The 17530-nt window shown below is 38.7% G+C and overlaps 1 protein-coding gene across 1 annotated transcript; it reads right to left on the bottom strand.

The window, feature by feature from the left end:
* Positions 1-920: 920 nt before the first annotated feature.
* On the bottom strand, positions 921-15181 carry LOC123669734 (fibronectin type-III domain-containing protein 3a). The gene is made up of 7 exons (XM_045603325.1): positions 15019-15181; positions 10899-11092; positions 7916-8114; positions 7198-7394; positions 3678-3832; positions 1401-3594; positions 921-1202 (listed from the first exon to the last, which is right to left on the bottom strand). Exons 1-7 carry the CDS (start codon positions 15179-15181, stop codon positions 921-923), a joined length of 3384 nt encoding a protein of 1127 aa, XP_045459281.1.
* Positions 15182-17530: the final 2349 nt, after the last annotated feature.

The following is a 17530-nucleotide window of genomic DNA, read 5'->3' as shown; positions in this document are numbered from 1 at the left end:
ATTATATTAGAGCACCTTGGTTGTTAACTTGCTATACTTAAATATGATAAAAATTTGCAACAGACTGATCGGTTTTCTTATAAAAATATCAAATGTATGGAAAACACGGAGCCAAGAAGACTAATAATATACAATATATATTGGAAGTATACTTTATATCACTATGAATAAATTTGCTTATTAGTAAATTTATTTTTAAATTTCACAGTAAAAGAAATGAAAAGTTAAAAGCATAGACTAGATTTGAAGATGTGTGAAAATTTACAGATTTGTGTGAATGTATGTCACATTTCCTAAAATACATTTCACATTAAAATGGCAGTCACACAACGTATTTCCTAAAAAAATACAAATTTAAGAATGCAATATAGTCATCGGTGTAGCGGTACTAGGCCGTATGAGATGCAGTTTAGAGATAGTACGTTATTTAAGAAACAAATATAATAATAAATTCTCACATGTCACATTATTTATTGGCTGAAGTTAGAATTTAAAAATAAAGCGATAATGACACATTACCTCACGCCGTCCGTCATCTCATGACGGCGGCACACATTTTAATATTTTATTATCTACTATATACATATAAATATTTTAGATGCTTTTATAACGGGTGGTCGTCGGCGAGGAAGCGAGGATCTACACGGAACGATCACGTAGGCGGGGTAGGGTGGCGCCGCGCGGCTCCGGGAGCTCCCGGGGCGGGCAGCGCGCGATACGGCACAAAACACATCGAATGAGCTACGAAATATAAGAATAATTGCACTCCTAACGCCTCGGGCGGTCCGAGCGGTCCGGCCGGACCGACCGGGCCAAATTCGTATAACGTATAACGCGAACCGGTCTCGTCGGCCGCGGGCGGGGCGGCGGCGCGCTCACAGGCGAGCGAGCGCGCGCGTGTGCGCCGCCGCCAGCGCGCGTCACGGGCGCGGCTCCACCAGGCGCTGCAGCAGCACGGCCACCAGCACGGCCAGCAGCAGGAAGCCGGCCGCCAGCAGCAGCGCGGCGTGGCGCGGCGACAGCGAGCGCGGGGGACGCGCGCGCCGCCCGCGCCCGCCCGCCGGCGCCGCGGGCGCGGTGAAGCGCGCCGCCGCCGACCAGGCGCCCGCCAGTTCGCCGCGCACGGCGCACACGCGCACCTGGTACTCCGCGCCGCACTCCAGCTCGTCTAGTCGGAACCGGGTCTCACTTCCGGAGTATACCTACGCGGGAAAAATCTAATTTTAGCTCCGTCACTGGTATAAAATACTGCATCGAAATCGACGAAAGAATTATTAAAACAATTTCACCGTACAAGAGTTCCGTAGAGAGAAACTAAAATTAAAAGTTAACAAGATCACAGATTTTACGTACTTAACAAAACCGCATCGAAGTTCGCAAGCGGATATTGCAATATTTACCTCTTTGAAAACGGCGTCCTTGGTGCGCGCCAGCTGCAGCACGTAGGCGGCGTCGTCCAGCGCGTCCCAGGCCACGAGCGCGGCGCGCGGCGGCTGCGGCGCGACGGCGGGCGCGGGCAGCGCGGGCGGCGGCGCGGCGGCCGTGCGCGCCGCCAGCGCGCCGCCCCACGCGCCGCGCCCGCCGCGCTCGTCGCTCGCTCGTATCCGGAACGAGTACACGGTCGCCTCGCGCAGCTTCTTCACCCTGCACGAGTGCGCGGAGCCGCGGTACACGGGGCGGAACTCGCGCGCGTCGGGCGCGCGCATCTCGACGCAGTACTGCGCACCCTCGCCACTCGCGTCCCACTCGAGCCGCAGCTGGTTGTGCGCGGTCTGCGCGCAACGCATCGCGGGCGGCGCGGGCGGACGCGGCCGCGTCGCCGCGCGCGCTTCCTCGGACCAGTCACCGAGACCAAGCTCGTTGAGCGCCGCGACGCGCACACGATACACGGTGTCGGGCGCGAGCCCCTCGACTAGTCGCTCGGGCGTCGGTCCCTCGGTGTCGAAGGCGGCGTCGTCGATCTCGATCCGATATCGAAGCACGTCGGCGCCGTGGCCGGCTGGCGTCCGCCAGTACAACCGTAGCGAGTCGGCGGTGGCCTCGTGGCGCAGGCCCGCGGGAGCGGCGGGAGGGGCGCGAGGGGTAAGGACGTCTCTCACCTGGGACCAGGCACCGCGCCCCGCAGAGTTAGTTGCGCAAACGCGAAAGAAATACGGCGTGAATGGTGTCAATTTTAATACATTACAAACGGTTTCCATTCCTCTGTACACTTCTGTGTAAGTATCGTCCACGTTCGCCGCGCTCATTTGCAAGCGAAAATCTAGTATGGGAGCGCCGTTATTAGGAGGAGCCGTCCATTCTACTCGAGCGTTACAAGAAGTCTCTAAGGTGACCACGGGAGCTTCGGGAGCGTCGGGCGGCGCCGGTGCCGTCGTGAATCTCAACGCCGCGGAAGGTGGTCCTGCACCTACCCTGTTGCATGCCGTTACCCACACTCGATATTCGCGGCCTGGAAGTAGTTCTTTCACGACGCATTCAGATTCGAGCCCGACGTGAACTAAACGCACTAAGCCATCGGTATCGGCGAGTTCGAGTCGGTATTCGGTGAGCGGTGCGCCGCCGGTACACTCGGGTGCTTTCCACCGTACGGCCGCTAAAGTCGAACGTGCCGGACTAGCCATTACCGGAGGACTACAGGCACTCGGACATGTCGCTTCCGTCACTACGGTCTCACTCGATGACCAGTCGCTCTCTCCGGCGACGTTCGAGCAACGGACGCGAGCTCGGTACTGCGTGCCAGGCAACAAACGATCGCAGTGTGCCTCCCGATCGGGACCTCGGTACGCACAGCTGTAGCCATCGCCCCCGTCTAATTCTAACGTATAAGATTCGACTGCCGTGCCACCATCGTCACTAGGAGGGTCCCACCTTAGACGAAAAGCACGGGAATGGATTTTACCGCGAGGTACAGGTCTGCCCGGTAGCCCCGGCCGTTCAGGTAATGTGCGGTACGAGACTTCCGATGACCAGGGGCCTTTTCCATCCACGGTCTCACTTCGTAAACGAAAACGATAGTCACTCGCACGACGGAGCCTATCACAGACGTAATCGCAGTCGGGACCAGAGTACACGACCAAGTAGCCGTGACCCTGTGATACGTCGTCCATTTGGAGGGTGAATTCTTCTTCAGCAACTCTTTCCCAGGCGAGGGAGAGCGAGGTGGGCTCTGCGCCGCGCAGTACGGGCGGCGCGGGCGCGGGAGGCGGAGGGCCCGCCGTCCACACGACAGTTTCTTCGCTCCATTCGCTCCGCCCACATTCGTTAACAGCAGCAATACGAAATCGGTAACGTGTTTGAGGTTGTAGATTATTAACTGTATGCTGTGGAGTTCGTGGACGCTTTAATTCCGTGAATCCCTCGCCAGCGTCCATTTCTAGAATGTAGTGTGTTATTCTCGCTCCATTATCGGCAACTGAGGACCACCTCAACAAAACTGATGACCGCGTTCTTTGTTGAACACGAGCAGGGCTCGGCCTTTCGGGAGGGGCAGGTGGAGCGCGGAAAGTAGCAGCCTCACTTGCTGACCCAGTTAACTCACCTGCTCGAATTTGTAAGCATACTGAATACTCACAGCCAGGCCTCAAGTCTCTAACCCTACAATAAAATTGAAAAGATTAGCAGAGTAATAAAAATATCAAACTAGTTTAGAAAGACAAGTACAGCAGTGTTATACTAACCGGCATGATAATGAAGATCCACTATATATAGCTTTATATCTACCACGGTCACCAAGTAGGAGGTCATAAGTTAGGTCGACATTCGGAAGAGTAACACCTTCAGGTAGTGGCGAATTCCATTGCACAAGTGCACTAGTTGGAGTCATATCACTGACCTGAAAATAATTATATAATTTTTTTGGAACTGTATCTTTTGGATTATACACTTTTTATCCATCACTACATAGTATAAAACAAAGTCACTTTCTCTGTCCCTGCACATGTATGTACGCTCAAATCTTTAAAACTACGCAACGGATTTTGATGCGGTTCTTTTTAATAGATTGATTCAAGAGGAAGGTTTATTAAATAGTGGAGAAATACTGTTATTTTTGAGTTTTCTAATGTTATGTCGTAAATAATTATTATTTTTTTTTCGCTTAAATTGCAAACGCAGGCTGAACCCTACGAGATTTATCAAAATAATGTACTAAGTATTGTACACATTGAAAAGGTCTACAGAAAACTCCGCGATGGTATATACCTATCTCTTATGGATATCCCACAATAACATTTTTTTGTCATTTACTTTTTACGACAAATAATGGCTAATTTTCGAAGCGATTTTAACCAATACACCATTAATCCTTATCCAATTAAATACCTTAAATATATTTTTTATTTAATATAGATCTATATAGCCCTTTACAACATATGATTTAAATGAATATTTTCGAAGATATTACAGATTTAAAAATCGCGGTACGTAGCGTTTGCGGCGGTTCCGGCCGGCTTAAGTTAACGCGTGCGGGCCACGGGCAGTAATGAATAAATCAAAACTACTGGATCGATTTTAATCATTTTTTCAGTGAATGACATAGGCTATAATTATATTTTATACCCGTGCGAAGCCGGAGCGGGTCGCTAGTTAATAATAATTTATACAATTCTATATTGAAAGCCATAAAATTCACAGATGTTTTTAAAATTAATATTACAGCTATTACGGGTTCCAGTGTAACCCGTAGCGTGCATTTCATATAGACAGAAAGGCACTGCCTACCCTGGCATGTTACTAAAAATAATATATAAAACATGAACATTACATATTTTTGAAAAAGACAAACCATAATTCAATTTAAATCCGCTTAAAAAAAACCCGCCGTCATATATGCGATATCAGCGCTTCGTGCGCATCGACGACGGGTCTTTTATGAAACTTCTGCCTATAATCGCTTATTAAATGTTAGCAATGACAGTAAGACATATAATCCTACAATTTTATAATGTCGCGCGCGTCATATGGAATACGAACAAAGTATTGTTTTTAACATTGGTCGGTTTAACAACAAAATTAGGCACTGCCTAAGAATAACCTGTCAAATTAAATTGTCTTGAATTCGATACCGTTTGTATAAATAATTATGATTTTTGAAACGGGCGCGTAATCGCAACATTCCACAGAGTAATATTATGACAATTCACTTTTAATTTTTCGTTTGTGCGTTCTTGTTATTAGTGAAAATATTAATATATATATTGATGAATAAGTTTACTTGTGAAATATGTAACGGAGACGTGTGTTTGATGAAAGTAAAATAAATTAAAAACTGTGCAGGCGTATCGATTTAACACATAAAATAATAACAATGACGTTATAATTTTTCATTTATTAATAAATAAACAAGTACTTTCATTAAGAATACAAATTCGTAACTAATTAATAGTGTTATCAATGATTTCCTATGTTTGACACAAACGAAATTATCAGAGTGCCGGTCTTATGAGGTCACTATGTCTATCCAGTAACTGATTTGTTTGATGTTTCATTTGTATCACTCACTCATGAGTTACCCAAGTCTAATGGGTATCAGTTGGTTGTTGTACGTGTATTTGTATGTCTGCATTATTAGTATAAATGCACTTTACGTGTCCAATGATTTACTTGTCTGTTCTTGAAATTATCTAAAAGCCTCTATCCCCAACAAAATTAAAATAAACTAGAAAAAAAAATTCAAATTTTATTTTGACTGCCTACCCTGTCTAAAAACTTTATGCACGCCACTGGGTGTAACTGATAATGATCTAAAGCCATATTGATTTACTTAACAAATTTTCAAACATTAAAATATTTTTTTTATTAGTCATATCAAAATTAACACAAAAGTAATTAAAACTATACTATAACTAGTCGACCTAGCGAACTTCGTACCGCCTTATTTTATTTTTGAATTAAATATATATACATAAGCAAGCAACGTGATGCGTAATTTATAAACATTAAGATATGATAATATTATATGGAAAAAGTTGGAGACTTTGGAAAGTTTGGACTTTTACCCAGAGGGGTTCAACCATTAATTTAGATACATAATTATAGGACTTGTATAGAGTAACTGCTATGTAGATATTTTGTTTAGAAAAATTAGTATTATTATGATATTTTATTTTATTTTATTATTTTTGGGAAAACTTACAGCTAGACAATTATATTGTAGTTATGGAATTATACTACTAAAAGGTCAATTACAAGTTTTCACTGTTAGGTAGACATTGAATAAAGTAAAGCTTAAAGATATTGCACTACAATGATCATACTCATTATTATTCAATTAACTGCACAACTTTCAAATATAGTCTTAAGTATTTATTTTTAACCGACTTCCAAAAAAGGAGGAGGTTCTCAATTCGACTGTATTTTTTTTTTATTTTTTTTTATGTATGTTACATCAGAACTTTTGACCGGGTAGACCGATTTCGACAAATTTTGTTTTAATCGAAAGGTGGTGTGTGCCAATTGGTCCCATTTAAATTTATTTGAGATCTAACAACTATTTTTCGAGTTATATCTTATAATGCGTTTTTACTTGACGCTTTTTTCGTCGACCTACGTTGTATTATACCGCATAACTTTCTACTGGATGTACCGATTTTGATAATTCTTTTTTTGTTGGAAAGGGAATATCGCTAGTTTGGTACCGTGATAAGGAAACCAGGATCTGATGATGGAATCCCAGAGAAATCGAGGGAAACTCTCGAAAATTCGTAATAACTTTTTACTGGGTGTACCGATTTTGATAATTTTTAATTTAATCGAAAGCTGATGTTTATCATGTGGTCACATATAAATTTTATCGAGATCTGATAACTACTTTTTGAGTAATCTTTGATAACGCGTAGTTGCTTGACTATTTTTTCGTCGATCTACGTTGTATTACTTGTCGATGTAATTGAAGTCGGTTTTTTTTTCGTTTGCGAGCAAACACAATTATTTTGAAAAAAAATTTGTGACAGTATGAAACTTAAATTAGACAACAAGATATTAATAGATTTTTCTACAAAATATTAATACTAAATTTAGCCTAAGAATGTAAACCTATACTTGATATAATATGATGACTATGATAATATTGAAAGTAAACAATATGTATAGATTTGTATTAGTTTTGATTTCACTCAGAAATATAATTACTGCTCTTTGCATATTCAAATAGGGCTTGGTTTCACTAAAGTGAGGCAAATTTTCAATAAACAAACATACCTGAGGTGTACGTGTTCCAGACAACAGGTCGAGCAATGCTTGTGTATCGTTTTCGTCGTCGCCCTGCACGGAAGCACCCGCTGACGACCCCTCACCCTCGGACCACGCGCCGGAAGACGCGCCACCACTACCCCCGCTTCGCTCATTCGAATCTTTCCGAGGTGAAAGTGATGGTGTACTCGCACCAGAGTTTACCCCTGCCAATATTAAAAGTAATATTAAGTTACAATCTCTATTTATGCGTTGGCACAATGGTCACAGCACTGGTTTGTGGCTGTTGCGGGTTTGATCCCTGCAATTGACAAACATTTGTAGTGACCATTTAGACGTTAAGCCGTCGTCCCGGTTGTTATCATGTACACCTTATAGCAATATATCCGCCAACCCGCATTGGAGCAGTGTGGTGAATTAAGCTCTGTTTCTTCTCCTACATGGGAAAATAGGCCTATGTCCAGCAGTAGGATATTACAAACTGAAACGAATCTCTATTAATTTAACACAAGGTTTATGACATGTATTATTAAAGTTAATACATTTTTAAAGATTTTAATATTAATATTATATAAGTATAATTCCATGTTTATGCATGGTATTACATACATATAAATCAATTTAAAAAATTATTATTTATAAACTAAAATTATAAAGGTTAGGCATTTAAAAATATACAATTATCACACAAAAATCTCACTTTTAAATCATCAGCGCTAAAACATACCTATACCATTATTCCTATTTGTGTGTTTGCGTTCTAATTTCTGCTTTAGTTTCGAGTACTGACGCTGGGTTCGTTCATCCTTTTGATACACTGGCGGAGGTGGTGAATGTTGCATGTGGTGCGGAGGCACATGGTGAAAGTGAGTTGGGTATCCTCCGCCATAAAAATGTTGAGGACCACCGGCACCATTTGTGGGGCCCTAAAATATTAAATATTGTATAAAATTACAACAACATAAAAATTTACGTGACTTAGTTTGTAATACATCATGTTGCAATGTTGTGAATCTAAGAGACATTGCCACAGTAGCAACACATAACTTAGAAATTCATCAATCATTTTTATTATTAAGAACTGAGCAGTTTATGAATTTTGATAAAATATAATTTTAAGCCTGCCATTTCCTAGTATTAACTTACATGATTAATAAATAAAATATTTGATGTTATACATACAAATAAACCATAATATACCTTAACCGTATCTTTAGTAGTTTCTTCTTCTGTATGTTCAGATACACTCATGTTATTATCAGGATTTATATGCTACTTTTAACTCTGCTAACATACCAACAATATACACGTCACTAGCCACGTATCACCAACTCGACTGATAAAGTTCGTTGTATATGTAATATAATCGCCACAATTTTCATACGACTTGATAAAACAACTCAACACACGCAAGAAAATCAACAGTAATAAGCGTTCACGCAAAATAGTCGTGTAATTTTATGTTTTTAAGCATTGCACATGTACTTGTTCGAATATACTGACGAAAGCGAAACAATTGATAAATCGACGGAAATTGTTTGCACAGGCGGTAAATACATTTATGTATTCAGAAACTCTTGTCCGTTATTTGACATTCCAAGTTTACGTAGCTTTGTCTTTTTAACTAAACGAACACAAAAAACTGTGTTCCAATAACTAAAATCAGAATGAAATAACGATTTAAATTTATTATTTTTTTAAGCAATTTGAAACTCATCACGTTACTAAACTTATTACAGTTTATTTAATTCAAAAATGCATAAGCATTCTGACACGCTATTTATGTAAAGCGACAAAATCGAATTGAATAATAAACAAAAACTGTTAGGTACATATAGATACTTCATCCTATTTGACATAATGTCTTACGCAGTGTTCCCCACTTTTGAAAAAACTTTTCCCTAAATCTTTTAACAAGTCCCTAAATTAAAAAAAAAACCCTTAAACCTAAGATAAAGATTGTTTAAAAATCGGTCAGATTTTTTTTATTCGTTTTTATTCATCAAAAGGTTTTAAAATAGAAAATATATTATTTTTTATACTTTGCTTTAGTTTATTCATTGAACATGTTATTTTAAAAATTGATAATTGAGGAATTGTTATTTTTTATTACTTTTTATATTAAAGTATATATCGTTCTGATGAAATAAAACTTCAAAAAAAAAGTACGATAAAAAAAATCCTTCCTTCAACTTTCCTGCTATTTTCAACATATCCTTAAATTTAGAGAAAATTTCCCAAGTTGGCAGCACGGGTCTGATTCGCTGGTGTGTCACCCTAAAGCTGGCCAATGACGATCAGTTTTTCGCGTCAGTTTGACTGATCAGTTTTTTGCGTCAGTTAAACTGATCGGTTTTACGTGTCAGTTGAAATATTTCCCCACTGACTGGCGTCACTCCGGCTCTTCAGTTTTCGAGCGACCGCCCGGACCTTAAAGGTGGGCATCGACGATCAGTTTTTCGTGCTCTCCAAAATTTGATCGTGAGTGTAGAACCATCGCTTCAGAGTTTGACTGACACGCGCCACGAAAATCAAACCACTACACTCACGATCAAATTTTGGAGAGCGCAAAAAACTGATCAGTTAAACTGTCGCGAAAAACTGATCGTCAATGCCCACCTTAATACGATATAATTTCTAAATAACACAAAGCTTCTTCTGTCGACGACATCGCAATACAGAATGAGTACCTAAGCTTCACGAGTGTCACCGACGTCGAGCCGAGTAAGTTCGCGATATTAAAAACCGCGTACTTTAAGGGGGTGATTGAAGTGCGAGTAAGTTCGCGAACTTGTGGCTCGACGACCTTTTTCGCCAGTGTCACCACCATACTCACGCGTACTTACGCGTACTTTAAAAACGTCGAGTAAGTTCGTTGGCGATCAATCAAGTTTGAAATTTTGCTCGTAACTCGCTTCCGCTCGTGCGTGTGGCAGCACTGCGAGCCGCCAATTTTAACCGCCTTCCAAAAAAGGAGGACGTCCTCAATTCGATTCAGAAATGTGTTACTTGTCGATGTAATTGAAGTCGGTTTTTTTATCACCATTATTTTTCACTAGTCCGTGGACTCGCAACGCTTGTAGTATAGGTATTTGTAATTTTTATTACTTTTGATTGAGAAATTACTCAAAATGAATTATTTTAGAACTTCGTCTTTTTTGGTTTTTAAAATATAATACGATAGAATTTCTAAATAACACAAAGCTTCTTCTGTCGACAACATCGCAATACAGAATGAGTAAGCTTCACGTGTGTCACCGACGTCGAGCCGAGTAAGTTCGCGATCTTAAAAACCGCGTACTTTAAGTTCGCACGTCTATTACCCCCGTTAAGTTCGCACGTCTATCACCCCTTTAAAACTTCAACGTCATATTCATTATGTCAAATTCAAAACGATATTTCTTAATGACTGTTGGGGTCATGGAGCATACGCCCGCAACACCCGCAACGCCCTTTCTATCGTTCCACCTAAGGCCCGTGGTCGTCGCGAGCGATCGCTCGACGTCATAGATAACGTCACTGTTCGCGACCACATCGCGCCCACTTTGCCCGCAAAACATAGGTGGGTTAGGTTAGTAGTTAATAGTAAACTTCGCAAGTAAACAAAAATCATAAATTACATTAATATTAACTAACATTTTTATATGAATTTAAAAGAAAGTCTTACCTTTTTATTTTAGCCCTATGACTATTGGAAACTTTTTACTTACATAGTGATGCGGTGGTTGATGGTGTGGTGGCGGCTGGTGGTGGGGCGGCTGATGATGTGGGGGCGGGTGGTGAGGTCCATGATGTGGATGCGGCTGCCCGTGGTGCGCTACCAAGTAGTGCCGCATGCCCTCATCTAATACTGGTGGCAGCATAGGTGGCATCATAGTCGCTGACGTTACTACTGGCATACCACCTAAAATAGATTAAAGTACTCGTGAATTACATCAGTCAAACCTGTACTGAGTACACTAATTAAAAGTAGTAACTAACAAAAAGTAAGTAAACTACCACAATATTGTCAAAACAAAAATGTAATTTTGAGGACTGAGTGCCTAGTGCGAGTTTTGTTTAATCCATCTCGCGATAACGGGCGTAAATTTTATCTTCATTTTTAACCGACTTCCAAAAAAGGAGGAGGTCCTCAATTCGACTGTACTTTTTTTTATGTATGTTACTTCAGAACTTTTGACTGGGTGGAGCGATTTTGACAATTTTTTTTTTTTAATCGAAAGGTGGTGTGTGTCATTTGGTCCCATTTAAATTTATTTGAGATCTAACAATAACTTTTCGAGTTATATCTAATAATGCGTTTTTACTAGACGCTTTTTTCGTCGATCTACGTTGTATTATACGGCATAACTTTCTACTGAATATACCGATTTTGATAATACTTTTTTTGTTGGAAAGGGAATATCCCTAGTTTAGTACCATGATAAGGAAACTAGGATCTGATAATGGGATACCAGAGAAATCGAGGGAAATTCTCGAAAATCCGCAATAACTTTCTATTGGATGTACCGATTTTGATAATTCTTTTTGGAAAGGAGCTATCCCTAGTTTGGTACCATGATAAGGAAACTAGGATCTGATGATGGGATCCCAGAGAAATCGAGAGAAACTCCCGAAAATCCGCAATAACTTTTTACTGGGTATACCGATTTTGATAATTTTGAATTTAATCAAAAGCTGATGTTTATCATGTGGTCACATATAAATTTTATCGAGATCAGATAACTACTTTTTGAGTAATCTTTAATAACGCGTAGTTACTTGACTATTTTTTCGTCGATCTACGTTGTATTACTCGTCGATGTAATCGATGTCGGTTTTTTTTTCGTTTGCGAGCAAACACAATTAAGTATGGGAAATTCGGCATTTCAACCTAGTTCTCGCGTTTGCCGCTAGATGACTCTGTATCGATTCTATCGTATACTATACTTTATCATCTAAGCTGCAGTGTTCAAATTCCCATGTAAAATAATCTTCACGTATAAACGCGTTTCTCTCATGTTTCTGTGAATAAAACTCGCACTATAATACTGAGATCACAGCAAAATAATACTGTTTTCAAGCAGTATTGTGTTCCTGTTGGTGAGTAAGGTGAAGGGATTGGGTCGGTAACGCGCTTGCGATGCTTCTGGTGTTGCAGGCGTCTATAAGCTACGGTAATCGCTGACCATCAGGTGAGCCGTACGCTTGTTTGCCGACCTAGTGACATAAAAAAAAACCTATGCACTCAGATTGACGCACTATGCAGAAAAATTAGCTGATGTACTAGCAATTGCGGTTTCACTTCCAGCATAAGACAATCTTTTATGCATAAATATGAAGTTTTTACTATAGGCATATGAATCCTTACGAATAAAAATACTTCAACAACAAGGCAATTTTATGAAGATATACTTTTTCTTTGATATATTTTTTAATTAAGTCGCTTAATTTAAGAGATAAAAAATATCATACTAAAAATCAAATGAAACGACGACGCCGCGTTGCGCCGCGCGGCCGTGTAAGGCACTCGAGTTGCACAGTAAGTACCTAATGGTTTAAGAATATTTTAATAAGTTTTTCCCAAAGAGCAACAACTCCGTGTTGCTCTATGGTTTTTCCTCAAATAACGCGTGTGAAACCGCGGGGCACAGCTAGCTTTTATAATAAAACTGTCGTATATGCGCATTAGAAATTTTTGATGTAAACTAGTCACAAATAACAACAGTACCTACTGGCTTGACACGGGCTAGTAGCTTTGCTCAATACTGACATTAGCGTCGTGTCGGCCGTTCCGCATTGTATCACAGCGGTTTATGAATGAACTCGTTTTGGATATTCGCCGAATAGTAGAAATAACTTTTTATGGGACAATCCACTTTATGTTTGCAGTGTGAATGTTTTTAATGATAAACTTCCATGCCATTATCTTGCTACGCAATCAGACCGCAAATTTTAAGCAATCCACAAGAATCCCGAAGTAACCTTGAAAATCTTATTTAATCGAAGTAAAAGGGCCTCTTTACTTGTCAGTCATAATTCCTTTGTTTTCAGTTCTACCGTTTATAATTACCTAATTGCTCAATTTTGTAATAACGTGGTTATTTGATAGGTAATTTACATAATATCACATATTATACTTATATGTATAGGTAGATACTAGCTTTACCCACGAATTTTTTGCGATTACCTACAATGCATTTTATAAAGCCTATAAATATACTTACGCCAGCCATGTTTTAAAACATGTTTGGATTTTGGATAGGGGTTATGAATAATAATGTCTGTAACCTTTGAAGTTATAATTCGTCTTTGGTTTTAAATACTCAGATAGGTATGCTTAAAATATTTAAAATATTATCTTTATTAAAGAAAAATTAATGAACAACACCGAACTACGTATTAACAAATAGTAACTAACGTAGTACACTTTTTGACTTTCATCGTCTCCTACAAGACGACGGACGAACAAAAAAAATACGTATTTGACATATAGGATCAATTATGAAGAGCCCTCAAATTTTTTTTAAAGATCTTGAATGCATATAACTGGAATGTTTACAATTTTATTATTAGTATTTGCATAGAAACTATAATTCTGGTCTTTAACCCCATAGACCAATTTGACAGACAAATTTATATAAAATAGGGTTCATCATTTTCTCAATTATACCTAAGTCTGAATTGCAAACAAAATCTGATAAGAGTCATTCCTCTCTTACATTAATAGTTCAATATTATCAATCTTATATTATTAGCATAAATAAATATATTTTGTATCGTACTCTGTCAATATGTTGCTGCCTATCTAATTCTAAGTATAAAATTTCCTTACACGTCAAAAAGCTTAAATAAACTAGTTTTACAAATAATAAGAATTTACAAGTCAATAAATTAATTTAAATATCAGAAACGGCAAATGTCGCATCCGACAACTCATAATGAGTTTCATTATACGCCGACAAGGAACCAGATAGTGAGTAGGTATACCTAATCAATTTTGTACATTCTTGTTCATACTAGTTGCTACAAGTGACTTCGTCTGATGATACTTTTCACAATTTTTATTCTCAACCAAAAGATTAAGACAAAAAAAATTAAAAAGTGCAACCCAAGGAACCTAAGGAACTAATTTAGGCAAACGGGTAATCTTTTTTTTTTCTATGTTATGTTCCTTAGGCTACTGAAGTTTCTTCAAAATTGCTTCAGACGTTTGTAAACCTTAACAAACAGGCAAACAACAAACGGCACTACGGAATGCAATTTCAATCTCGCATAATATTTCGAGATCTTTACTAAATTTCCAAGTATCCTATAAAGAATTATGCATTTCGTTTCAGCCTGTAATAGCCCACTGCTGGGCATAGGCCTGTTTCCCCATGTAGGAGAAGGAAAGCTTAACCCACCACGCTGCTCCAAAGCGGGTTGGCGGATATATTCCCTACCATGAGTAACGATCGCTATCAGGTGTACATGATAACAACCGGGACCGACGGCTTAACGTGCACGGCACTTAATACATTAACAGGCACGGTGCGGAGACCCACAAGGACTGCACATACGTAAGATCATACGCAAGACCATACCATACATAAGACCACGGTAAACATCTGTATGGCCAATACAAATGTTTGTCATATGCGAGGATCGAAAACATAAGTGGTCTGTTTTATAATTAGCCCTTTTTGCAAAAGAATTTTATGTACAATACCTTATATTGCTTTTATATTATTCAGTTTTAGTTTTTCACTTAAAAAATTTGCGAATCTACACATAAAAGCCCAGTAAAACTTAAACTTTAAGGGATTGTTCATATTATATAGGTTAGTTAAGCTTTCTTCTATTACATACCATATTCCGTGTGCACAGTGCACATGTGCGCATGTTGAGGGTGTTGCTGAGGGTGCGGGCACAGCTCAGGCGGCACGTAGTAGTGCTCAGGCGGGTAATACTCGCCGTAGTAGCCGTCGGGCACGCCGCCGCCGCCCCCCTCCGCCACTCCCACGCCCACCATTTCAACTTCTAGCAGCGCATCGCACGCCGCCGCCCGCGACGCATCCGTTGCGACCGCGGCCCCGCCGTACGCTAGTCAAACTGCAACAATAGACGTTAACTTATATTTTTTCCTATGTATGGGATTGTTTGTAAGAAATCTAATAGAAATAAGACCGCCTTTGCACTTTTGGAAGGTAGAATTTTTATTTTCTCTAATTAAATTTTACATGTGAAATAAACTATTAAATAAATAAATACCTTTTAAACTACATCATCTACTAGTAAGCTAAAATTAATTATAACTATGACAAGTTATACTAAAAAAAAACTTCAGTTACTTTGTTAACTGACGAAAAAAACTAATTTGTAAGTGCAATATTTGATTGGAGTAAAAGGCTCGTTGCTCGAGCATAAAACTCGCTACCGCAGTTTCAAAATTTCTTTAAGATTTTATTTACTAAGTTCAAAACCGTATAATTTTCTTTTTATTTTCCTTTTGTCTATCAGTTTAAGTTTTGTACAAAAAAATAATTTCATTAATCCATCCGTTTGGTTTAATGGGTTCCAATAGTGCCTACAAAAGTAGCGTGGATGGTTTCACCAATGTAACGTATAAACATTTTTTTAGCACAAACGAAAGCAATAACGATCGAATAATTTCAACATGACTCAATAGTCTTCGTATTTTACATATTACATATTTTATATATAATCTGGAAATGCCTCACTGGTGGTTGTTATTGATTTTTACTCAGAGCGATTGCCTTATGACCTTCACAATAGTAGCCTTATAAACCCCTTAGACTTCTTTAAAAATAATAATAGTAATTACAAAATGTCCGTAACAACGTTGTACAAAAAGTAAACAAGTCTCAGTCTAACCGAACCTGTAAACAAATACAAATACTTGTACGACTACGACTAGGTACTTGACTACGAACGAGAGTCGAATGCGTGACCGTCAGTTAAATCAAATTTACGTATAATATGTCAATTAAACGTTTTTTTTTTTTTTTTTTTTAATTTATTTAAGTAACATAATTTCTAAATAAATTTTGGACATTCTCGCCACCTAAAGTCCAAGGTATTCGACCAATTCATCTTATTAAGTCATGACAATTGGAGCCGAGACATTGTCGAGAAACGTTATGAATTAATTATTATAAGACCTGCCAATAACAGTCCTACTATGAGATTCTTCTTCCAATTCTACTATGAGAATCTTCTTTCAATTCTTCTATGAGAATCTTCTTCCAATTCTACTATGAGAATCTTATCAAAGTGATTAATCAGTCGGCAGTTTATAAATAACTTAATAATGGAGTCATCATAGCGAAACCATTTTTCATGTTTTGTTAAAAAACTGTATTATTTTCGGAGATTAAAGAAAAAAGTCCTGAGTAAACTTATTTGTTTCGGAAGAATTTATAACACCTATTCGCCAATCTGCAATAAAAAGCAGCAACTGTAGGTTATGTTTCAACTACAAGTTTATTAGGAGTCTGACGGTTATCCAACAATGAGATTTTACGAGCTGTTGGGAAAAAGTGTATTAAATTTTAAAATTTAATTATGTCGATTACGTATGTGAGTAAAATTGTTAAGAGGCCATCACGGGTCGCCTAGTTTAAAAAAAAAAACATTATTCACGCAAATAGCAATAATACAAACGTATTCTATAAAACAAGAAAGATTACCGTTACGTCAATCCAGGACTATTGTATTACCAGCTACACTACAAGTGTCACTAGCCGTTATGGTCTAATATGTTTGATATATTATATGTGAGAAAATCGATCATGAAATACAAGTATGCTCCACTTACTTATTTCCTCGCCTCTCGTATTGCCAAACAGTAGTCAGCAATACGGGCTTGGCCATATTATTTTTCTATCAACTTACGTAATACTCGTCACATGTGGGCAAAATAGTTTTAAAAATATCATTTGTAGAATTAAGAGACGTGTGGAGAGTTAGTGACGTTATATTTCATGTAAGATGTTATCAATTTTGTATTAAAACACAGTTTATTTTTTTAAAGAGTAACTGCGGACTTTCCTAATTGTCTGTTCTTTGCAGAATCTACATTTCGAATCGGTGGTAACTTCGCTTTTTAAAATAATTAAAATTTTAATTTATAAGATGACGAATCGAAGGTGCTTTTGAGGCCTATTTGAATACAGCTATTTTGATTTGATTTGATTTAGAGCAATGATTCTTATCAGTTACAAGTAAGTATAAGTTACATATTTTCGATATCATAAACATAAAATAATTTTTATAGACATTTATTTTAGGAAGTCTTATTAAATATTTTGCTTACAGCTTCTTTAATTTTATCCTGTATTAATAAGCGCTTGAAATGATT

Source organism: Melitaea cinxia, chromosome 3 (assembly GCF_905220565.1).
Source record: "Melitaea cinxia chromosome 3, ilMelCinx1.1, whole genome shotgun sequence".
NCBI lineage: Eukaryota > Metazoa > Arthropoda > Insecta > Lepidoptera > Nymphalidae > Melitaea > Melitaea cinxia.
Note: the sequence above shows the minus strand (reverse complement) of the source record. Positions and strands in the feature narration are given on the sequence as shown.